At 41.2% G+C, this 24782-nt stretch overlaps 1 protein-coding gene across 1 annotated transcript; it reads left to right on the top strand.

The window, feature by feature from the left end:
• The first annotated feature begins 14004 nt into the window (after positions 1-14004).
• Positions 14005-21880, top strand: LOC104269817 (transmembrane protease serine 11E-like). Its single transcript, XM_009877899.1, has 9 exons — positions 14005-14166; positions 15115-15153; positions 16841-16854; positions 17158-17199; positions 17269-17321; positions 18282-18477; positions 19242-19501; positions 20244-20386; positions 21719-21880. Exons 1-9 carry the CDS (start codon positions 14005-14007, stop codon positions 21878-21880), a joined length of 1071 nt encoding a protein of 356 aa, XP_009876201.1.
• Positions 21881-24782: the final 2902 nt, after the last annotated feature.

Genomic DNA, 24782 nt, shown 5'->3' with positions numbered 1-24782 from the left:
TTGCTGCAGCGCATGGTGTTCTTCATCAGTCTGGATAGAGCATCTAGGAAATGGTCCAGGTTGAGGAGAAAAGGAGAAGGCTGAACATGACAGGAGTACAAGAAACGCAGTCACATGAGCGGCTCAGTCTGTGGCAAAGATACACAAGAGAATGGCTGACAGAAGTAAGGTTCCCTGTAACTGCTGCAGAAATACGGGTGGAAAGTATATGAAAGCCACTTGCAACCTCTGAGATGACACAGTACAGACAGCTTGAAAACACAACTACCAGGAGGAGATAAATGATTTAGGAATACCGTATTAACTTAACTCTCCCTTGGAAGGGATTGTGAATTCTTGCCCTCTTCAGTCCCAAGCTCTGGTGAGGCCACATCTGGAATATGGTGTCCAGTTCTGGGCCCCTCAGCTCAAGAGAGACAGGGAACTGCTTGAGAGAGTCCAGTGCAGAGCCACAAAGATGATGAAGGGAGTGGAACATCTCCCTTATGAGGAAAGGCTGAAGGAGCTGGGTCTCTTTAGCTTGGAGAAGAGGAGGCTGAGGGGTGACCTCATTGATGTTTATAAATATGTCAAGGGGGAGTGTCAGGAGGACGGAGCCAGGCTCTTTTCAGCGACATCCAATGACAGGACAAGGGGCAATGAGTTCAAGCTGGAACATAGGAGGTTCCACAAAAATATTAGAAAAAACTTTTTCCCTGTGAGGGTGACAGAGCACTGGAACAGGCTGCCCAGGGAGGGTGTGGAGTCTCCTTCTCTGGAGACATTCAAACCCCACCTGAACACATTCCTATGTGACCTACTGTAGGTGATCCTGCTCTGGCGGGGGGCTGGACTAGATGATCTTTTGAGGGCCCTTCCAACCCCTGACATTCTGTGATTCTGTAAAGTCAGTCTGCTTTCACTTTTTTAGCAATGTAGAAGCTTGAGGTGTACCTCAGCCTGGCTGAAGGCTCAGTTTTGTTTGCAGAGGACTCTGCAAAGAAGTCCCTGTCACAAAAGTCTCAAAAGTTCTCAGAGACAGTGCAGCCAAACACAGCACGTGCCATTGCGTGCCGCAAAGCTGGCAGTGCTGCTTAACTACATGCTTCTGCTTACACAATCATCAGTGAAGCAGCTAACGCTGTGACAGAAATGATAAGCAAATGTTACCATGAAAAAAACAAAACAAACAACCAAAACAAAATAAAAATCTTTTTGTCCAAGGGGAAATAATTTCAATAATTTTGAGAGTCGTGGTGGAACAGACGTTAGGTAGCAGCTGGCAGTCTGCAACGTGACAGGATAAAGTGCATTCTGCACATATATGGTAGCTTGTTGCAGTTGATGCATTTTTTCTGTAGAATTTTGTCTGTTCAAACACCTAAGTATTTCCAGATAACTGCTGGTAACAGCAAGATAAAAAATCAGCTCCATGCATGACCATTAAGAACATTTTTTTTTTACTTACTAATGTATACTTAAAGTCACCTCAAAATAATAAAATGTGCACTTGTAATCTTGAAATTATTCCACTTCAGTATCACTGTAATGACATGAGGCTTCATCCCATGACAGCGAAGGCTGGAAAGAGGGGCCTTGTGTTGCTTGGGAAGAATCACTCCCAGATTTCATGCTTCTGTATCCGAAAGTTTGAGAACAATTACTCTCTTCTTTCCTTTGGAAGACAGAAAATCTGTAGACTTGCTGAAAACAGACAGTCTTTGTGGGTTAGAAACTACAAAAAAAGACAACCTGCATGATTTCATAAAGCTTTTCTATGCAGTTTTTCCTGTAATGCATTTGATATTTACAGGATATGTTTGATTTATTGGGCCTTGCCAATAGGAGGAACTGCATAACTCACTAGTGACTTTGCTATTTCTCAATACTTCAGTGATCCTCAGCCATTCCTGGCAGAATTTCATGCCATGTTATATCACACGGTGCTGTCTCAGACCAATCACGCAATCTTGAGACAACATTCAGCCTAAAGCAGGATGTGGTTAAGCAGGCACCAGCAAAGATATCATTTGGGGATGGATTCCTTATGAGTCCTAGATTTCTGATTTCTGATTAGAATTGCCTGGTGACTCCCCTAGCGTGTGCCAAATCACAAGGGTGTTTGGGAGTATAATTTGAGATCACTGGTAGCTTTGTTATAAATTTCTATAGGACCCAGGGAAAAGACCCCTGTAAGAGAGGCGCAGTGCAGAGCACAACATGCTACATCCTTCAGGTACACTGTTTTCAGGAGCCTATGCTTTGGGAGACTGCAGCGGTGTGTTTCAAGGATGTTTATAAATATCCCTTATTATGCCTAGGATTGGACAGCACAGCACTGCAGTGGCACAATGGTCCAGTCATAAGATATTTAGAAAAATGAGTTAACTTTTTGTTGTGTGCCTTAAGCCAAATGGGAAATCGGAAAAGTCTGTGGCAAATGTCATCTGGAGGCTGGGCTGGATTACATTTCTTGGCTCTGTAAATTGTGAATTTGTAACTGAATGCTGTTTTCTGAATGCTCCTTCCAGCATTATGTCTGTTTCCCTCCTTTTTTGTTGTTATCTTATATTTTTCTTTTTTCAACAGATCGACAAGACATTTTACAATTCCATTTTAAGGAAAAAATACATCCGTTCACGCTTAATCAGAGTGAGGTATGTGAGATTATAATAAATGCACGCAGCTGAGACAAAATTAAATGTACAGCAAGCCCAGGTAGAGAGCCATTTGGTCTGATTCAGTAAAGTGTGTTTTCTGTAAAACCAGAACATAATCCCCAACTGAGAATAATCTTATTCTGAATCCTCATTGGATCTTGATACAGAAGATAAACTTCAGTCTGTCCAGATTCCATACAAGTTTGTGTTCAGGTCTTGAGTAAGCCTTAGCTAATAATGCAGATGTAACTTGAGGTACCTAAAAATAAAAAGTATTTTCAAAACTATTTCCTTCACTATAATGCAGATGTCATTTCGCTTCTAGTATTGCTACTGTCCTGCGCTTGCCAAGTAAAACCCAAGCACGGCTGTGCTGGTTCAGAAGGTCCTGCTTGTCACTGTTGTGTCTCTAGGAACGGGCATAAGTAGGTGCCTTGGGAACAGTAGCAGCACAACAGACATGGATGATAACTGCTTCTCAGTATGCTCCCTGTCTCCAGTTATTTACCACTTGAGATTTCCTGAAGTTGTTGTGGTCTTTTTAGCAGCTCCCAGTGGAGTTATTTTCCAAGTTGTCCAGTCTCCCCTGAACTCTTGAAATTCATGCACCTCAATCCTTTCGTAATGAGTTACCTGTGAAGTGCCACCTTCTTTGGATCACTCAGTGGCCCCTAGTTCTTGTGCTGGAAGAGGTGATGAAAAGTTGATCTCTATCCCTCCTTTCCACGCAATTAGTGGTATCAGACACTCCCATGATATCCCTTTTCTCTCTTGTACTCCGTGAGCTCTACTCTTTTTTTTTTTTGCTTGAAAGTCCTGGCCTGCTCAGCCATTCTTTGCAGGAACTGATCCCTGTCACCTGGTCACTGTGCTCTGTATCTCTTTCAGGTCTGCTGACCCTGCTTTTTGAGATGAAAGGGTCAGAGCTGTGGTTGGGATTATCATTGAACAATGGGGTTTTTCTCTTTTATTCTCTGTTCTTTTGCCAATAATACCTAACGTTTGATTTAAATTTTTGACCACTGTTGAGTGCTGAAAATGACCTTTTCATAGAACTGTTTATTGTAATATTAAGGTCTTGTTCCATCGCTTTGCAAGTAAATGCTGAATGTCTTAATAATCACAAACTAAAGCTGCAAGACTAATAATAGCAGCCTCCTCACAAGCAGGATCCTGTGAATGTATTTCTCCTTGTTCTTCTATGGTTGGTGACATCCTGCCTCCTGCTCTACTTTAACTTAATCCCCAGTTACACACAAGCCATTATTTGAATGTAGCCTTAGGAATATTTTTCAAAACTGACTAGAGTGTTGTAAGTGTAGATAAGGTGATTTAAGGATCTGAGAGGCCAATATCTAGGAACAAGTTAATATTTTTCATTACTGCCTGTTCCTAAGGACAGACTGAGGTACTTGCTGTGACGTTTGCTGTGTTGGATGCAAGACCTGTATGCACCAGTGCTTGTTTGCTTTTTCAGATATACAGGCTGTATGCCTCTTCAACTGCTCAGACTGCAAGCTCTTTTAAGCACTGTCATTTCTGTGAATTTGAATGGAAAGTACTGTGCCTATTTTTTGGCTCACTTCCAAGTGTATTCGTAATAAAATAATCCTTGCTCACTGAGAAAGATAAAATAAATATTGGCTGTATGTCTTTTTCTCTGGACCTTTGCTATATAGTAAGTGATTCAAGGTGGGCTGTGCTTACCTGAGGGTTTCGAGAGGTGTGGTGTGCTTGCAAGAGTTGATACGGTAATTCCAGCGTGGCACAGCACAGGAAGAGGAGTGGGGGGAGAGGTGAGGGAACACCTCAGAAATGCAGAGCAACACCCACAGTTGGATCAGATAATATCTGGGAAATAAATGGAGTGGCAATCACGCTGAAATTGGCACAAAGGGAAAAAACAGCCCGTTGGAAAGTTCACGTATAGCTACTCAATCTCGGTTATGAGATCAGTAAGGCAAGAAACGTGTCTTTCTTCTCAGCTATGAAACATTCAGCATGCCTTGCTGTGCTCATAACACATGGCCTTTTATTTGCCCTTCACTGGCGCTAGCAGGCATGTCTGTTTCATTTTTGCTGCTTGTTCCTTTTGAAGACCATAGCCTGACTGCATGACTTCTGTGTAAGCTACTTGCCTTATAACTGGAAGACTTCTCTTCTCCTTTCCCACCTGAATGATACTTAAGACAGAGCAATCTGCTTTTGGCTTGGCCCCTGAATGGAGTATCTGTGATTCCACCTGTTGTGGGTTGTGTCATTGCTTCTTGGCGCAGGTAGGAGGAGGCACAGGAGAGAAGGTTCCTAGTGCGTGCTCTCACCTTCTCTGTGTAATAACTGAGGATAAGCCATCTGCAAGCATAAAGCAAGATTTACTATGCCAGATTAGACACTTTGATGTTTGTACTCCAGCATTCAGTCTCTTGGCAGTATCTGATGCTTTAAGGAAAAATAAATACTACCACCTGGTGAATTCAGTCACCTAGAAGATTTTTCTTCCTTTTCTTTCCTCTGATCTTACATCAAAACTGTGGAACTGGGTGTCCCACCAGTGTGGGTGCCACTTGTACTTTTCAATGAGATGTTGAGTGCCCCTTTTGTGGTACTTCTCATGGACTGTGAGAAGTAGCTTGTGGATATGCTGCTGAGTTTCATCTGGTGTTGTGTAACATGAGCTTATTTGTCACATTCTCCCAAGAGGTTGCAGTGGTGGAATTGGGTTGTGTGGTCTCTTCCTTTTGCTCAAGTAGCTTTTTGATGATGACTGGAAATTTTTATGCTGTGTCTGTACAGGACACTAGTAAAGTCTGTCTAGATACCACTAATCATCTACCTGATGTTTCTGAAGTGCTGTGTATCCAGATTTTCATTGCAATCAAATCAGTTCATTCCCTTCTGCTCTTGTGTGCCAGGTGTGTAGTCAGTGACTCATTTTTAGACTCCATTATAACATTGGTCTGGCCATTTGTTTGCAGAAAGCATCATGCTGCCTTCTAGCCTAAGACGTGTTTGACTGTGCAGCATTTGCTTGGATTTCTTTTGGCAATTCCTTCTCTCAAAAATGTACAAAATATTCAAAAATGTATCTAATCCTTTACGTTACACTGCCATTGCTAGAGGAGCTAAGATGAAGACTAAGAAACACAGAAATGGGCTGAAGGTAACCAGACTGTTTCATTGGTTTTTAGCCCAGATGCTGATGGTGTGATGGCAGAGGCTTTGCTCACATTCTGGTTCTCCTCCACGGATTCTAGAGAAGCACTCCGAGAAAGAGTTGAAAGGATCTTACGGAGGGGCCTGAAAAAATACAGAGGGCCCCTGCAAATAAAGGTCGGATCTTCTACCATCTCAAGTAAGTATATTACATTTCTCTTAAACGTAGTTCTTACCCTTTTCTGATTGATGGGACATGATTTTTCCCTTCTGATGATGGCTGTTACTGAGTCTTTCCTGCTTATTAAGTTAGAACAAAATCTGTGACAATATATAAACTCCACCTAAGTAATTTAAATATGTCTTAAATATGGACAACCAGGGGCAGTTCCTCTGTGGCCTTGCAGTACAGCCTAAGTCTCCCTCCAAACTGCAGTACTAACCTTACACTACTATCAGGGTAAACAGTAGGAGCCTCAACAGAGTGTTTCAGTACACAGCAACACAAACCTGCTCCCTAAGTCTTTGCTTCTCTGAGGAGCCTGAAAGTGCAGAAACTCTCCTTGGATGACAGTGGGGAAACAGCCAATGCACTAAAAAAATAATATTTGGTGGGAGGATCAAAATTCTTGCAAATTGTCCAGGGGAAAAGGAAAGAAAGAGAAAACGTAACTTCTCAACTGGCAATCTAGTCCGTTCTTTGCAAAACAGACCTGAGTCTGCAGGATGTGAAAATTAACAGCACTATCTTTCTAATTTAGTGAATTACCAGACACCAAAAGGTGAGTTTTCCTTCTCTTCTACACTTCTGATCTGTAAGAGAATGTTTGTGCAGGCTTAGACTCTTGTCTCCAACTTGGCTTCAGTTATATATAGTCAGCATTTTTTCTGGGTATCAGACTTTTCAAGAATGAGTTGGTAATTGAAAAGAAGGGACAGACACTTGCTACATTTTGGTTTTGCTTGCTCCTGGCACAAAGGTGACAGTACAGCACATGGGTAGGTACTTGCTGCTTGCTTTTCCACGCTACCCTAAAACCAGCAGAGATCTGCAAAGGCCAGATGGCTGTGTGGAAGGAACAAGAAGCCTGGGCCAGATTCCATGCTAGATGGATCCAGACTTTCTCCCACTCAGAAATAACCAGGAGCAACTCTTGTTCTGTCTCTCAGTGCTTGAACTGGGCACACTGCATTGCAGCAGTGCAGCGAAACTCAAATATGCGCTGTCACACACCCACTGTTTCTTGATGGGGCAACAAGTCTTCTCCACTGGAATGCCTCAGGATGACACGTGACATTCCTTTCGGCAAAGAATCACCATTTCTCTGCGGTGTTATTTATATGCCAGTAGTTCCTGTTCAGCGAAGTGCACGTGTAACTTCTCCCAGATAGAAATAGTGTGTGGGCATCAACTAAAGAGATTCAAAGGCGTTTGCTGAGGGGTTTTTTTAGCTTGTTTCTGGTGGTGGAAAGACAGTCATGTCTTGATTTAGTAAATTTTGAAGCTTTGCTTTAATTTGGTGCCTTACACAAAGGATAAAATTGAAAGAAGTACAAAAATGTTTGTTAGAAAAGGACTGTGATCTTCTCATCAAGTTATCTGATTAGCTGCTTTTATTTTGTCTGGTAAATGTGGGAGGTGACTCAAAGCTCTTTTAGTTGACCTTGAACTGCACCTAGTTAAAAAAATTAGCTGATATGATTGAATCACAATGTTTTCATTAAATATTTGGTCTCAGTAAAAGATACCATCTCTGTGTTACTTTGATAAAGTTGTACGATAAACTTTATGTTGCTTTTCTTGGCTCTCCCAGCCTAATCATAAAACACTGACTACATAGGTCTACTACCCACTACAGGACTAGCGTTGTGCAACCATTACATGTGACAGAAAGGAACATAAACAATTCCTTGACATTTCTAGAAGACAACAATAAAAGATTCCATTTGGATCTTTCTTTGCTAAGAGGATTTCAGCAGTGCTAAGAGCCTTAGGCAAGTTTCTGTTGGGGCTGCCGTTTAAGAAAACCACGTCGTCTCAAGTGAAGAGTTTAGAATGGAGCTCTCCTATTCTTTTAAAGGAGATGCAGATCTCAGTCTATAAGGCTTGTCTTCTTCCTCCCACCTGAGAGAAGTGTAAATTGTCAGCAGACCCCGGAAATCCAGAGAAGGTTCTAGGTTTTGCATTTCTTTTCTCTCCTGAAATATCCTGCCCAACATTAATATTTAAAACAAGGAAGGCTTAAGAAGCTCTAGATATTTTCTATGCTCTGCAGCACCTTGCTAAATCTTTCTTCATTTGATGGTTTTGTCAACTGGAATCCTTTTTTATTTTAAGGCAATCCCAGAACTTTTCATAATGGCTTGTAAAAAATCATTAATCTGTTCACTGTAATCATCTTATCAAAATATTCTAATTTGGGGGCCATGATATAGCTCAGTTTAGCATAAGCACAGCTAACTAGTTGAACAAATCCAGGTCAGGCACTTATTTACATTGCGTGCTAGGACAGTCTGATAAGGAGAACCTCCTTAAGTCTTCCTCCCTGGATCTAATCCTCTTGTTGTTCAACACCATGTCTTGACTTGCATTTCACTCAGAAGTATTTGCTTTGAGTATTAGCTCCAACAAACTCCTGAAAATTGGGTACAACACTTGAGGTCTTCAGCTGCAGTTCAGGGCAGCAGTACAAAACTAAGTAGTCTGCCAGAGCAGGGATAGAACTTGTTTTGCCTGTTCATTCCTGAGGATTGGGAATAAAGAAGGGATAAAATCTAAATTGACAATGTTGTATTAGTTCAGCTTTTTGGTTTTTTTTTTTTTTTCAAAGAGAGGGAGAAGGCTTGATCGAACAGATATGAAAAAATAGCAGGTGTGCAGAACTTAAAGGAAAACAAAATAATATTGACTCTGTTTTGTGTCATCACTAAACAGTAGATGTTCTTTACCTAGGGCTGCAAAAACACACTTGTATCAAGGTATCTTCAGATGTGTTGTTATTGAAGTCCCTGCTTTCTTATTTAGCTAGACTTCATAGTCACCTGCTCAAAGACAGTGGTATCTTCAGATGTCCACTATAGCTTAGGTAGAAAGTAGGAGGTAGTAGAGATCTCTGCACTTGTGCACAAAATCCAATGGAAGCCCAAGTATTTTTTAGTGGAAAATCAGGCAAAATAAGTTCTATCTTCTCTAAACAGCAGTGCAAGAACTGCAGGTTGAAATATCAAAGTTGTGTGACTTGGAAACAGACACGTGAGGACTTGCTCTTCCACTGGCACTGAGAGAAGGTGTCACAGTTTGTCCTGTGTATAGTTGTGGCACCAAAGAGATCTACAAGATTGAATTGTTTTCCCATGGGTTTCTTGGTTAGAAGTAGAGTCACCTCAGAGCCTGAATCCCTGTTAAGCAAAGTGTAGAGCAGCTTGCCAGATTATTTCCTTTTGTCAGGTAGGTTGGAAGTCTCCCAAAATGTATTTTGGGGAATGTACTTCTGACGTCAGAAAGAAACTGGTTGCAAGATCACTGGCACTGTTCAAAGTGAGTAGGAAGTATTCCTACCTGTTGCACAGCCAAGCGTTTTAACCATGAACCGTGACTCATAAATTGGTTTTGATCAACAAGTCAACTGTTATTGTTTCTATTTATCTGGCATCTGGGGCTTGCTAAAGCTCCTTATAAAGTACAGAGCCTGGGAGACAGATTCTTACTCCCTTATTGAGTCTTCTGTGGGAGATGTGCACATGAGTGTCTGACCTGAATGACTGAAGAATGTTTCATCTCAAATAATGTACGTAGCAGTCTGGGCTTTTGTACTTTACCAGCTACAACAGCAGCTTGGGGAGTGGAACAGGATATGCATCTGTATATTGGGAAATACAGCGGAGATCTCGCATCACTCCATTTTGATGCCATTAGATTGGCACAAGCTGGTACATTTCAGTGCTTGCAACAATCTAGAGAGGCTGACAGAAGCAGGAGGGACTGAAATATATTTTAAAATTAATATTTTGCAAGGACATGCTTGTGAAGAAGGAATTAAGCAGGAAATCATCCTAGCCTGACTTCCTAGATGACCCAGATACCTTGATTTAATTAATTTCCTCTCTCAGTTCTTGTTTGCCCCTTTCTTTGCCTTGCCTGCAGAAGCTGCAAGTGATTTAGGCTGTCCCTACTGTAATGAGACCTTTACTGCAGCTGGGATGTGAGTGTAAGTCAGGAAGAAAAAGAATGATAAAAAGCCGTGTCGACTTGGATACTTGTTATGGAGCTGGTACATAGTTCCTCATGCAGATCCCTTCTTGGGCTGCAGTGCCCAGGTGGAGTTGTAAGCATGCTGTGAGACGTGGACTTCTGTCTGTCCTCATGGACAGAATTAAGATGGGGTTGATGGAGGTGGGGGGGAAGTCATGGATGCGAGGACAGGTCCAGTGGACATAGGAAGGGAGGGAAGGCCTAGGTGACAGGGACAATTAGAGGTACAAAGCCTTGCCTTGTGTCTACCAACTTACTCTCCCCTGTTGAAGGAATGAGAATCGCATCATCTGTATCTGTAGAGAGAGCGAGAAGAATATGGGGAGGTTAGCGAGGAGATGTTTTATGTGGCATGCACTATGTGAACGCAGACGAGTGTGATGTTCTTGCTGAGCCCAAAGCTCATGTATTTGCCATCTTTCAGGAAACTCCTGAAACTCCTTTTGGGTACAGATTTTGAAACGTGACTTTATCTGCTGCTCACTGCTCTCATTACCATTTCACCCCAGTACCTCAGGCCTCATGGTCTTTAACATAATTAAAGAGTATTAGAGGAGAGATATTATCCCCGCCTCTGCACCGAAGGGCAGATGCATTCCATGACATTCCTTTCAGCTGCTCAGGTTGGTGGCCTCCTGAAACTTGTCAGAGATCCCTTTTTGCCTGCATGAGTGCCCTGTTTCTGATGCAGCTGAGAATTTTGTAGTTCTCTCTGTTTTCAAGGAAGTTGTTAGCAAAGTGTGACAAAGGACAGTGAGGAAGATAGTTCCTCTCCTCCCTTGTGCATTGCACAAAGTTGTGCTTCAAATACACGTCCGAGAATGTGTTATTAGTCCTGAAGCACATACTTCTTCCTATTTTTTTAATGTTTACAATCCTCTCTTCCCTTCTTACTCCATTTAAGATAATCTCTCGCTTGCCTTCTCGGTGTGAAAAGACTACTGATATAAGCAAGAATTAGGAACTTGATATAATAGAGGACGAAACACACAGTTTGCCTGTGAAGCTAGCAATTATATTATGACATATAGAAAATCATAGTTGGAAACCTTTAAAAAACCCAAGTTTCTTGAGGGAATCAACGTCTGTAAAAAATTATGTTGGATAAAGCTGTATCAGATTTTTTAAACTGATCTCTTATCTTTAATTTTGCAGCCATCTCTGGTCCTTTCTGCATGGAAAATGCATAATATTCCCTAAAAATGCATTTGCTTGCCTGGTTTGAACTACTTCAGTATAATGTCTGGTCCATTTATGTCTCTGAGAGTTCTGCCTGTTATTTTCCTTTTAATATAAACACTGATCTCTGCGGCTAAAATTAAATGAGGCAGTGGATACAAGATTAATTCTTCTGACGCAGTGACACTGATATTGTTTAGAGACATGGCAAAGCAAGCACATTTTTCTGTAGGAATCTGAGTCATTCAGAGGTAAGTGGTCACATTCACTCTGCAGTTAACTATGAACCTACAGACATTCAGATGGTTGCCAGATAAATCCATGGGCACTGAACTCCCTTAGAAATCCTGGTCTTAACTGGCTATTGCATATAAGCAATTAACAAAATAAAGATGCTTTCCTGGTCTTGCTTGCTCCCCTTTTGCTTCCATGTTTGCTCAAATACATATGTTGCGGAGTAAAAAGAAGTTATTTACTGATCAGTTATTAATCTTAAATAGTAACTGCAAATTGCGATTCTCATTAGTTGAAAATTAAGACCAATACTTTCAGTGTGCTTTGAGGTTGTTCTAAATATAGAAAATAACTGTTATAACAAAATTGCTTGTCCAATTGGAGACCAGAGCCCCTTTCTAAAAGGTAGAACCCTAAGCTGCGTTTCAGTAGAATGTTGTAATTTAATTTAAACATTGGTTTTCTCTTTTAAGTTAGGCAAGCTTTAATTAAACAGCAAGTTCCATTTTACAGGTAGGCAATGCATGTTCAAGTTGAACTTGTTCTTGTTTACAGTGGAAGTATGAACACTGTTTTCCTAAATGTGGTACAAACAACTATTTTTACAGCTGTATGTGGTTGGGACAAGATATGACAGTTTAATTGTTACTAATTGATGCTTTTTCTTGGTAGTGCAAACAACTAGGGCAACTAGTAAATGAGGAGGGCAGCGAAATTGGCTCTCGTGCCTTACAAGCGATTGCTTCAAGGCAGAGCTTGCAACACGTTGGCTGGCACAACGTGAACATCTATGTTGTTGACCAGGCCAAAATGTCAAACTAGTAACAACCAAAGGCAAGCCCCTAATTAGGTAAGCCAGTAAGTAACCTGATTTTCATTATTATCATGTCACCCAAAGTGCTCCCTGCTTTTGACGGGATCTACTGTGCGCTTGACTTACCTGCAAACAGCATCAGTTCAGGTTTCCTAACGCATACGTGTGTGCTCTGGGCTCGAGATCTTGATTCTGAGTCCTAGGTACTGTGACCTTAATTTCAGCTGTCCTGACTTGCACAATGGTTTGCCGGGCTTGTTGCCAGACAGACCTGCTTTCATCCCTTTTTTTTGAGGTTTTCTCCATTGCTGTGTTATATGCTTTAGTACTTGTGTTCCAGCTCCCAGCATGGGATACGTGGTTGTGGCACTCTGGCAGGTCTCTAAAGCAAAGCAGTGCCCCTACCCTGGTGAACACAGGCTTGAATTTCTTACCAGGGATCACCGGCCTTTTTTCCTTTGGCAGCAGGTGGGTGGGGAGAGCACATTGGCTGCATAGTTGTGATATATGTAAAGTGTGCTAAAACTCAAAGCTGTAGAGACACACTATTTTAGACTTGTAGCGTGTGTGCGGAAGACTCGTTCCTTCAATTGCTTCGGTCCAGCTCAAAGCAACGGGTAAAATTTTGCCCATTCGAGGTTTGTACTTTTTTTGCTCATTTGAGGTTTGTACTTTTTTTTCCTATGTGCCTCATAAAAGGGCAAACAGAGATAGAGACAGGTGCCTTGCAGAGCAGCTGCGTGACTCAGAGCAAAACTCCGTGCAGTGAGAACATGCCAATTGAATTGCTTCCGGTACTGCACTTGAACAAGCTGGTTGCTCCTTTTGTCTTCTCGATGAGCTTTGCAATATAACATAAGTGTTAATAATTGACTGCAGGCTTTATAATTAGGCATTATGAGGTAAATGTCTCTCCACCCAGAGAGGAGGTAAAGAAACATTATTATCAATATTGCACTTGAAGTCAAAAGGTGCTCTGTCATTGTTGAGTACATTTGTTAGTTTCTTAGCAGTTCCAGGCTTTAAAAATATTAGCCTGTACCAAATGATGAGTTAGTTCTGAAGGTTGTTCCTAGAAATCTCTAGGAAAATGCTGGATGCTCGTCATAGTTGAAATAAACAAGTGGGGCTAGATTTTTCAAAGCACTTCTTGCTAATATAAACATCTGCCAAATCTTTCCTTACTTTGTAACTTACCCAAATGTAATGTTTACACCACTGCTGAATCCCTCTGCTGACCTAGCTTTTACTGTCTGGTATTACTGATGTAAGGATCTTGGCAACAACCAATCATGTGATCCACGGAAATTCACAGAATACCACTGACATTCCCAAAATGCAGAAGCACCTGTACTTTAGGGTTTTCCTCCTTCCTTCATAGGAATTGAGAAAGTAAAAGTGAGCGTTTTTACTGAAAGGGGACCCCACAAGTTTTTGGCTGCCCACAAGTAAAATTGATTGATCTTTATTACATGAACAATTCCTGTTTATAGGAAGATTGTGTTACTATATAAATATCCAATTATAACCCATCTCCCATTCTTACATAGTACAGCGGTTCGTGCATGCACATACAGCAGCCCTAGCACTGCCTTTACTCTGTAATAGTTCCCAAGTTCAGCTTTTTGGTGCACTGGAGTTCTGTACCTGCACTGGAGTTCTGTTTGTTTTCTTTTTTTCTGTCCTAATCTGCCTAATATCATATTAAGAAATGAATGAGTACACGTCTAGTAATGGTGGATTGCAAACATGCAATTCATCCTGCATACCAGGAGGAGCATCAAGCCCACAAGCAAAACACAGGTGATACAAGCACAATAGGCTACAAGTATGAGCCAGAGCCCTTTGCATTCAGAAGAGACAACTCCTGGCTTGGTGTGGTTTTGGATCCAAAGGTAGGCTATTATTCTGTGTAGCTGCAAAGACAAAACAGAAATTAAGTAAACGGATCGGGACAGGGATCTGCAGAGAAAGGCTATCCAGCCACAAGTTGTGAAGCTGTGCATTGTGCACAAGAAGTGTTATATAATTTAAAAATTGCATTGAAAGTGTGATTACTTTTATTTTTTAAAATTGATTGCTGGCAACTAAAATGGTAGTTCCAGCACAAATATCATTCTGGAAGTAGGGGAATAGACTTATACCTGGGGCCAATGCTTGTTATTGTCAGCATGAACATATTGTATTGTCCATAAACATGCAACATGCATATTAAAGGAGGGAATGTATTGCTAGAACCTGCTGTGCCATACAATAAATTGTAATTAACTATCTCTTTCAGTATTAATACTGTACCAGACACCCTATTGCTTGGTATGATAGGAGGAGAATGAGTCACTGCTATTGCAAGCTGGCATTGCTGCAGTCAAGTCAATGCCTTCTGATCTTAACAAGGGTATGGGCTAAGTACCAGATTCTGGCCCTCACTCTGGTGTAAAATGCGGCCAGCGGATTTTTTTTTACAAAAAAAAAAGGAACTTCAAAACTTTCCACTGTAAAAATTTCTCCCCAACAACACAGCGGATCTTGAGTAATACAGGATTTGTTTCATCTGCGCTCCCCTCTGGAAACATCAGGGTCCAGCAGGATGGGGCAGACCACATGCTTGGCCCTCAGAGGATGTTGGGGGACTGGAGAAGAGCAACCAGCACCGCAAAGAGGGGTGCGGTAGCCAGCACAAGAATGTGACCACACATGAGCTACATCGGTTTCTCTAGCAGCCCCCTGCAGCCATACCTCCTGCGGTGCCCTGCACTCAAATAGCTGTGGGGTGGGATGGCCACACAGATGGGAAATTTTGTTTGTGCTGTTCTAGCCTTACCCTGACTGTTTGTCTGTTTCAGATATGGAGACGAAAAGAGCAGAAGCCCTCTTCAATGACAGTAAGTAGGGCTTTTTTAAGCCTGGGAAATCTCCAATCATTTTAATTAGCATTAATAGTTTCTGAGCACTTTTCCTGGCCCCTAAAGCCTTTTCTCATCCTCCTGTATACGGAATGTGACCCTGTACTTCACACAGATGAGCCATGTGTTTAGAAATCTTGCCCAGTCACGAGGAAGCCTTTTTTGTAAGTGTCTTCTGAGATACTATGGAAGACTGGCTTGAAAATAGTGGTGATGGAGTAAAAATCCCTTCTAGAAGTCTACACCCACTGCTGAGTTCCCTGGCCTTTTTTTTTTCCAGTGAGATGTTTGCTCTGTAAAAATACCAGCAATTCTGTGAGAAAAGAGCAAATGATGAGAAAAGAGCTGTGAGCTCTATCCAAATTTCCAGTGTTGGGCACAGAGAAGACATGTGGGTGCTGCTGTATAAGTGCCTGTAGCATGCTTCTGCCTCCAGCAGTGTCAGTGTGGAAGGTGGAGGGTGCATCCTAAATGTAAACGCTGCCATCTAGGAAATAGAGGACTTAGCCAGTGAGGGCTGAACCCTCTCATGTTCAGCACACTTGTTTATTTATTAGCTTGATCCAGTTGCTTGTTGGTACCAGTCAGAGCTTTTACACTGTGTCTTCTTAATTGTGTGTTTGGACATGCAGAGACTAAGCCAGGTTTCTACATGAAAGTTAAGACATTTTAGATGACTCCTAGGTGTATGTAGTAGAACTGAGTGAGCAAAGAGGACTTCCAAAAAATAAAGGAACTTAACCGCTTGGGCTGGTTGACGGCTTTAATGTCAGTCCCAGCTGCTAGCTGAAAGGTGTACTACAATGTGCTAAAGGCAGGAGAGCCCTTATCACGGATTTGAGCACATTCTATATTTGAACAGATTATCATTAGAAGCTATCTCTCTTATAAATTGATTAAAATATGTACTTAAATAGAATACTTTGTCAAGTCTAATCCTGCCTGCATAGGGCACACACCCTGTCCTATGCTTCCCCGACGTAATGTATCAGAATGGCATCTTGGAGCAGCAACTTCAGAATCTGCTTCCTGTCTTGGATGATGTAACATAATTCACCTCCACCTTGCTACCTCTTATTTTCCTATACGCACATTAAGTGATGAGATTCACACCTGAACATGTACCAGCATGTTGTTCAGTTGGTGCTTCAAGGATGGCAGTGTAACAGAGATGTCTAACAGAGCCCACAAGTGGGAAATGCCCCAAAAGCTGGTAGGATTGGGCACATGCAGAAGAGTTTGGAATAATGTCTTTCTGTGTGCTCTCAGAAATCGGGAATATGTTGTTTTCTTTAGTGAGCTTTGGAAGGAAGGAAGGAGTACAGGGAAATCTACAGAAGATACACCAGCCTGTGATTATAACAGAAATGTTCTGGATTTTGAAATGGCTAATAGGACAAAATTGTTCCTTATGGAAATATAAGGCAATATAATTTATCTTCCCAAGGCATTGTGGTAGGGGTTAGGTTGGGGTGGTTTGTTTTAGAGATGTTTTTAAGCTGTCAAAGAAGGAAGTCAGCTTGTTTGGAGATTTTGTAGTAATAAAAAGCCATCTTTGCTTACAAGCTGTGTTTCTTTTAGTTCTGGAAAGGTTTGATCGGTTCCTTTGACAGCAGCAGGCTGTCAACAGAGGATTAAATAATATTACTTTTTGGGTCCTTTTTAGGTGCTGTTGTTCTGGTACTGATGGGACCGTGAGTTTTTCCCTGTATTTTGAACATGGGCTGCTCAGGTGGTTGACAGCATTGTGCAATTTTAGGACTAGCAACTGGGGATTACCAATCGTTTTCAGGAGGGAAATATGCTAGTGCAGACAGTTTTATCAATTATAATATATTCTTCAGTTTTCCTTTCACATGGAAAGCTTTGGACGAGTCGACTTCACCGATTTCCTTCATTGTCAGAACAGGGAAGACTACACTGAGCACATGAGCTTCTCATTATTGTATGACTTCTTTTTTTTCTTTTCAAATTTATGAACAGCTTTCAGTCTACTGTGTTATTGCTGTTGCTTTTGACTATGAGGTACTGTTAACGTAATGTTGTGCAGGTCCTAGGAGGAAGGGGCAGAGGTTACACTCTGCATGGCTCCAGTGTTTTGCTCCTGAGGACTTCAAGGGCCCTGGGGCTGTCAGCTCTTCAGCGATGTACTACCTGTTTCTGCACTGTCCCCCTCTGGGTCATTGTCTGTTGGAGACAGGCAGTGCAATGGTTTGGACTGTGTTGTCGCTATGCAAATAATTCTTAGCTCTGTCTCTTTTTTAATGAATTGGGATAGTCCTGTCTGTCAACTTTCCTAATGTCTAGCTGAAATCGGGGCCTGGATGGAAACTAGTGGGTCTCGGTTCAGGTAAGATGGATTGGATGCTGTTTGGATGGGAGAAGACAACTGAAGCAGCTCTATCTATTGCGGAAGCTTCTAAAGCTATGGGGGAGGCTTCAGCTGCTCCTGAATATCCTGAGTTTAGTGGCTGAAACCATGGATATTTTCTCTCTGGGTTCAGAGGATAATACCTTCTGTCGTGGATGCACACCATGCTGGAAGTATCCATGCCTTCGTCATCTCTGACTTGGATTAGTGTCATACTCTTTGCCTGAAGGTGCCTCTCCAGGTCCACTTGCAGACTGCCATTGGTGCAATGTGCAGCTGCCTGTTTCCAGGTGACAGCTTGCTGATGTAATCTGCATGCATGCATGGTAAAAACCATGGGTTGGGTGATTCCAATCTTAGATTTTGCCTTTTTTTGTGTTTTATCCTAATGACAAATTACCCGGGACATTAAAGTTGACAATCTCTGTATTTGAGGATTGTCCTGGGTGTGCAGTGAAGGTTTCAATTCCTGATTTGGGCTGCTTACACAGCTAAGCCTGGATGATTGACCATCCTGGCTTTCAGAATAATCAGTTGCTCATTCAGGCTTCTAACAGAATGGGTTGTGCATGAAGATCTCTGATCTGAGGGGCTGGTGGAAGGTATGTTTTCTCGTCAATGTTACTACTGTTAGGAGAATCTAAGTGGCATGTAATTTTACATGTCTTCCACACCATAAGCAGGCATGTTTACTAAACAGAAGAATAGCTAATAAACTCTTTCTCCTTTTTCACAGTCTGTGGGTTACGGCAGAATAGATCGGTCAAGTCAATGGCAAAATCAACATCGTTGCGGATAGTGGGCGGATTGTCTTCTGCAGAGACCGGGGACTGGCCGTGGCAAGCTAGTTTGCAGTACAATAATATCCATCGCTGTGGTGCAACACTCATCAGCAATACGTGGCTTGTATCTGCAGCTCACTGCTTCAGAGAGTAAGTTCCCATTTTAGAGAGAATCTGCAGCAGCATGTGCCCCATGTGTATCAAGTTATGTGGCTTTCTAGATTTGCACTCCTGACTCTTTCCAGGGGAGCAATTTTTTGCCTTGCAGGAGAAAAGTCAGGGTTAAGCAGACCCATCATTTGAATGTTTCAAGGAAAAATTAAAAACTGATTCGTGGGAGCAGAACTGGCAATTGTATGAGTGGAAATCAATTGTCATTTGACACACTGAGCACAGAAATGCAGAAAAGGTTATGTGTTATGTTACGCTAAATGTTTCTGAAGATGCTCCTTTGTGTTACAACTAGGTTGCTGCTGCTGCAGGCTGCTACCAGAAGTTATAAACCCACATTTCTATCCCTCCATTGAGGCACTTGCTCCCAGCACTTTCAAGCATTGTCACGGTTAAGCTGCAGGGCGGGCAAGATGGAATAGCTGATTGAACACAGTGTTAACATGCAAAAAGAGTAATGGAAGTGAAGAGTTTTCTAGAAGAAGAGTTTTGATTTGATAACACCCTGTGGCCACACAATGGCAGGGAAAAGGAGCAGGGGAAAAGTAAGGGACCATGGTGGAGAAGGGAATGCAGGATTGCCCTCTTCTAGCAGCAGCCCACAATTACATGGGACACAATGTTGTGGAAAGTGATGGATGCCTTGAGAATTTAGCATGGAGCTGGCTTGAAGGAGCTTTACAAGGCGCTCACTGAGCTTATATTTATAGCTACATACTTAACAGCACTCTTACCTTTTTCAGCATGAAACACCCTCAGAAGTGGACTGCTACCTTTGGAGCCCTTTTGAAGCCACCAAGCTTGAAACGATCAGTCAAGACTATTATTATTCATGAAGAGTACCGCTACCCAGAACATGATTACGACATTGCCCTTGTGCAGCTCTCTCAGCGAGTTGAGTTTACGAGCAGCATACACCGCGTTTGTCTGCCTGAGCCATCTCAGACATTTCCATACAATATCCATGCCGTCATCACAGGCTGGGGAGCACTTACCAATGATGGTGAGTCCTGAGTCTACCAGGCGAGTTGAATATTACAGAAACAGGGGCTCTGATCTACTATGGAACTGATACCGCTTCTGTAGCCATATGTTGTGTGGCAGCATGCTTAGTGCTTTGTCTGTAAGCAGTAAGTTTTCTTAATCTTAAGCAGCAGCTTCTTGTTCTAAAATTAGACTGGACAAAGACAAAGCTACAATCCACTGAAACAGAAAACAGAAAGACAACTGTTGTTTTCTTCCAGCCTTTCTGTTTCATATTGTAAATTCTTAAGACAGGTAGTTCACCCGTGCATATGTTTATATAGCACCTAAAAAAGTATTCTCCCAGCCCAAGCCAGAAGCTGCAGATAACTCTGTGGGTTTTCAGGTAAATGTGCAGTGAGCTGCAGACAGAGACTTACCCAAATTCACACTCTTACCAGGCCATGCTGAGTAGATTTAACAACAGAACCAAGTTATCTTCATTTTGTATCATCTGCCCAAATTGCTGGGTAGTATAAAATGTATAAAATATGTGGGTTTCCACTGTGTACAATGCAATCGTTACTTCTGTCTTTACAATACAGTTCCTAAGTCTGATTTTGAGAGTGTGCATTTTCCTTAAGGGCCTAACCTAGACAAATCAACAAGCAAAACCTCTACATTAAACCTTAATCCGTAAGAGGATATTAAATGCTCTTCCTGTATTTAAACTACTGCAAAATAACTCTGTTGATAAATATCCAAACTGCATGTTCCCTCAGGTCCAACTCCAAATGCTCTTCAGGAAGCAACAGTGAAACTTATCGACTCAAATACTTGCAACAGAGAAGAAGTGTACGATGGGGACATAACACCCAGGATGTTGTGTGCTGGATATTTAGAAGGAGGAGTAGATGCTTGTCAGGTAACTGTAGCTGAAAATTAGAAAGAAGAACTATTTTAACACTGATTCCAGTATCTGGTTGACCAAGTCTTAACTGACAGTTTATTAGTCCTTTAAATAGGACTCCATTCAAACAGCAGTTTAGCTGTAAAATTAAATAGCATTTAATAGACATCATTTAGCACATAAAGCCCATACTGAGAGCTAAATTAATATAATATTCAGGATTTAAACCTTTCATAGCATGAAATGTAATTCTTATTCTGTAACTCAAAATAGCTGCTAGAATCCTCTTTGCTTCTCATAACTTTTGCATGTGAAAACTAACAATTTGCTTGCAAAGTGATATGACAAGACATTGACAGAGATACTAAATACTGAAATACTAAATATAAGCTAAAAATTAAATGTCTCCAGTAGCCAAAACATCTGTACAGTTGGGAAGAAAGAAGCTTAAGAATGTAGCACTTAAGTTGCCAGCAAAAATGTACTATCACTCATTGAAATTAAATTCTGGACTGGATCATCTCATACAGATCTGTTATGATCTTTGGTAACAGACTTGGATCAATGGAAGCAAAGCTCTCTGAAGCTAAAATAAATGTAAGGAGCCTAGGGGCAAAGGGAATGGTAAGGATGCATGCGTGGTTTGCAAGGGTTGCAAAGAAATTCTTATGTTGACACAAAAATATTTCCATAATGATAACTTTAAATAAGGTAATTTCAATTTACGTTATTTACAAAGAATGTACTCCTCAGTGCTGGTTCAAGACAGACCCTTTCCAGAATCTCAGTCCTACAGATTTATGGCCAAACCTGCAGAGTAAGTCTGGGAAGCTCAATTCCTCAGTTCCTGTCTGGCTCAGCATTGAAGAGACCTGATCAGAAGGGTGCCACTGCTGTTTATTTCAGTAAAGCATTTTGGTGGAAGATGGAGAATTCAGTCTGTTGTGTGAGGATTGTCTTTCAGCCTGCAAGGTTTACAGTTTAACTATTATTACTGTGTCATGCTATTAACAGTATCTGAATTCAGTCTATGAAAGTGGCTAACATCCTCGGGAGATGTTGCCTGATTAGAAGGCCAAGTTCATGACTAAAAGAATTGGTTGGAAGGATAGAGGTTATTGTCAAAAAAAGAAAAAAGTCTTTCACGAAACAGAAGAGAAGTTTTTATTTTTTGCTGTAAAACTACAGAGACATGTCAGGAGGTTTCATGGCAAACAGGAAAATGCCACAGACTTCCAACTTGAGTTTCAGAATCAGCCTGGATTCTGCAAAAATATCTGTTGAGAGAATTATATTTTCCATTCTGATCAATTACATCTTTCTTTTTTTTCCCTCCTTTTTCTCTAGGGGGACTCTGGGGGACCACTGGTTACTCCAGACGCTAGACTGATGTGGTACCTCGTGGGAATAGTGAGCTGGGGAGATGAATGTGCCAAACCAAACAAACCTGGAGTTTACACACGAGTCACTTATTTCCGTGACTGGATTACCTCAAAAACTGACATCTAATTCCAAAATCAAAAATGGATTTAACTACATAGACTATGTGTTACTCACATTTGTCTGTAATTTTGAAAGGTTTTTTTTTTAGTATTTCTATGTAGTTTTGGTCAAAGCAACTTTTGCCCGCAGCAAGCACTATCTTTGCTGTCAGAGATCCTATCCCCTTGTGAATTTATAGTAAACAAATGAGATTGCCCGCCCCACCTTGGAGCCTTGAAACATTCTCACTCACCAGAAATTACAAACTGATGTCATTAAACTAACATTTAAAAGCTACCAATCTACCTGCTTTATAAATGCAAACATTTTCTAGACAAAAAAAATACATTTTTCTTCAGCCATGGGTGATGTTTGAAGCTGCACCTTCCTCCTCCAGTGAAGCAACTGCTGTCACAGCTGTGTTTCTAGCAAAGCAAACACTTGAGTATTACTTTAATTAGAGACTATCACCTGCACAGACTGCAGCTGAGACCCTGGGTACTCGCCCTGCTGTGTGGCCTTGATAGCTACGAGTAGATCGCCCAGGACTGAGGACAGGCCCTACCTAAGGAAAAGGAGGATTTCTGTGCTTGCAGTAAGTTGGAAGGGAAAAGAGAAAAGCTTGATGTTCTCCCAAAGCACATTTTAAACAGAAAATCTTTTGTGGATTCTATGAAATCCAAGTTACTTGAAAGTGCTATTGTGGAAGCACTTTATCACAATACTCTGCTGCTACCTCTGTACCAGTTGCTGACTACATCTATTCCGTTCAACTCATTATATGCTTATGATATGGAAACACAAGCTCTACTCAGATTTGTTTGTAATAAGTGTGTCCCCACAAACAACCTCCCTGGAAGGAAACACAGCATTAAATTTGTGCTAAACGAAAAATATTCACCATAAATAAACTGAGAACTACCTTTTTTTTCAAGAAATAGTACTTTTTCAAGGGCGTGCCAGCCAATGGAAATCATCTCACTGCAAAGAAAGCAATTAGTGGTACTGTCTTGCTTCATCTCTTCTATGAATGAACACACTCGTGTCTTAAGAGGCTGAAAAGTAGTTTCATATTAAAGAAGAGTCCTATTAAGAACTATAGAGTAAATGCAATCGATTAAGCACTTGTTCTACCTCTGTGAGATGATGTACGAATTGCTGGTGGAAGGGGATCCAGCAGTGTGACTATTACTGTTCCCTTGAGACCAGACCTTCAATATGAGGATCCAAAATTTCCCTCAAGTACTGTCTCCTGCAGTCTTTGAATGGCCACCGGACTGCTTAGGACTCACACGAGTCTGCACGACACATGAAAGAAGCTGCATGCTCCCCCAGCTGAATCTACTACAGCTGAAAATTTCTCCGAAGCATCCTGCCTCCCCTTCTGCTCAGGTCTGGGTCTCTCCCCAGCCTTCCTACTGTGCAAGTTCTCCAGAGAATCAGATGCTCAGCATTTCTTGAAAACTCACACCCTGAATTACACGTCTACATACGGATGGAAAAGCCTGTGTTTAAGCCTCGGTGGTGGTGGAGGTGATCATCTAATTATTAGGCTCCTTCCAGTCTTTCTATATATCTTTTGAATTTCAGCAAAAGATAAGATGCCTTAGAAAGAAATCTAGTGAAGGTTTTAGATTAGTTTTGGCTCTGAAATACTAGTATCTTTATTCTGATTTTCTGTGTCCATTATAAAATGAAAAGGATCTTGGGACAGTTAGGAGGATAGTTAGATGCAGCAAACCTGTATCCTTAATTTATTGATGAAGTTTGTAATTTATGCACTTTTGAGTTGCTGCTATTTTTCAACTAGGAATTTACTCTGGGCCAGGTTCAGTTTCAAAATAGAAACTTCATGGAGTTTGGGATTAGGTCACCTGGAAACACTGTTTTCTTCTAGTGTTCAGGCCCCCTTTTTTCGAAGGCATCCTTTGGAAAAAAAAATTACATCTAGTTTTTTTGTGCCTCTTATTGCTTTGAAGGTAAAGATCATGACAAGCGTCCTTCCTTATTATCAGCTGATGAACTGCAACTGAAAGTAAACAGCAGTTCACTTTGATTGATAGCTAAGGCTTTGTTTTGCACTTAAATCTGTCTTTATGTCTAGTGGATGCAGGGGCAACAATAAGGAGGTGAGGCCCAGATTAGTTACAACTGTTATAAACTGGTTCCTACCTCACACTGCAAGTGACATGTATATATAATACCTTTTAAATGAGAAAGGCAGCCTTTATTTCAGATTTTCTCATGAGAGGCCAAACAGGCAACAGGTGTGTGGGAGAATGTCTACCTTACTCAGGGAGTCCTGAGCCAGCCAGATGCACTTTTCACAAATTTTTTTAGCAAACTGTCTGGCCTGGGTTTATCTTATACTCCATGTCAGTGTTTTATTTATTAAGACTCTGTTTGTTTTCTGCCCTATAATAAAACAAAGAGAATACTGTGTGATTAAAGGAAAGATTTGTAAAAACCTTTTATTACTGTTTAAGCTTTAGCAAGAATTTGAACATAAAGGTGATATGTTTCATAACATTAAATGTATTGTAAAAAGATTTTTCCTTTTTTGTCCCCCTTTTTTTTGCTTAATAACCAAACTAAACATTGCATATGATGGAAAAAAAAAAAAAAGACTAATCTTCCTTATTTTGATATAAAAAACTGCATTCCTCATCCTAGGAATTGTTTGTCTTCAACAGTGGTTGGAGCTTTACAGATGTTTCAGCAAAGACAAGGTAGGACATCTGCTTTTCTAAAATACTCAAAGGTGAATTTCAGTTAAGCTAGCGCTATGCAAATTTGAGAATGGATCTGAAGCTTCATCCAAGAATCCACCACCTTGGAAAAACTCATCCTTCTAATGTGGTTTTTTTTTTGTAGGGAGGTCTGCACAGCTGATGTACCAATTCTCCCAGGCAGATTTAAAGCATCAAGA

This window comes from Apaloderma vittatum, unplaced genomic scaffold, assembly GCF_000703405.1.
Source record: "Apaloderma vittatum isolate BGI_N311 unplaced genomic scaffold, ASM70340v1 scaffold42221, whole genome shotgun sequence".
NCBI lineage: Eukaryota > Metazoa > Chordata > Aves > Trogoniformes > Trogonidae > Apaloderma > Apaloderma vittatum.
Note: the sequence above shows the minus strand (reverse complement) of the source record. Positions and strands in the feature narration are given on the sequence as shown.

Excerpts from the sequence above, each read along its gene's own strand:
- LOC104269817 (XM_009877899.1), top strand. The coding sequence starts at position 14,005 with ATGGTGGATTGCAAACATGCAATTCATCCTGCATACCAGGAGGAGCAT. Across the intron at positions 14,167-15,114 it reads GTGTGGTTTTGGATCCAAAG|ATATGGAGACGAAAAGAGCA; the intron begins GTAGGCTATTAT and ends TGTCTGTTTCAG. Across the intron at positions 20,387-21,718 it reads GAGGAGTAGATGCTTGTCAG|GGGGACTCTGGGGGACCACT; the intron begins GTAACTGTAGCT and ends CTTTTTCTCTAG.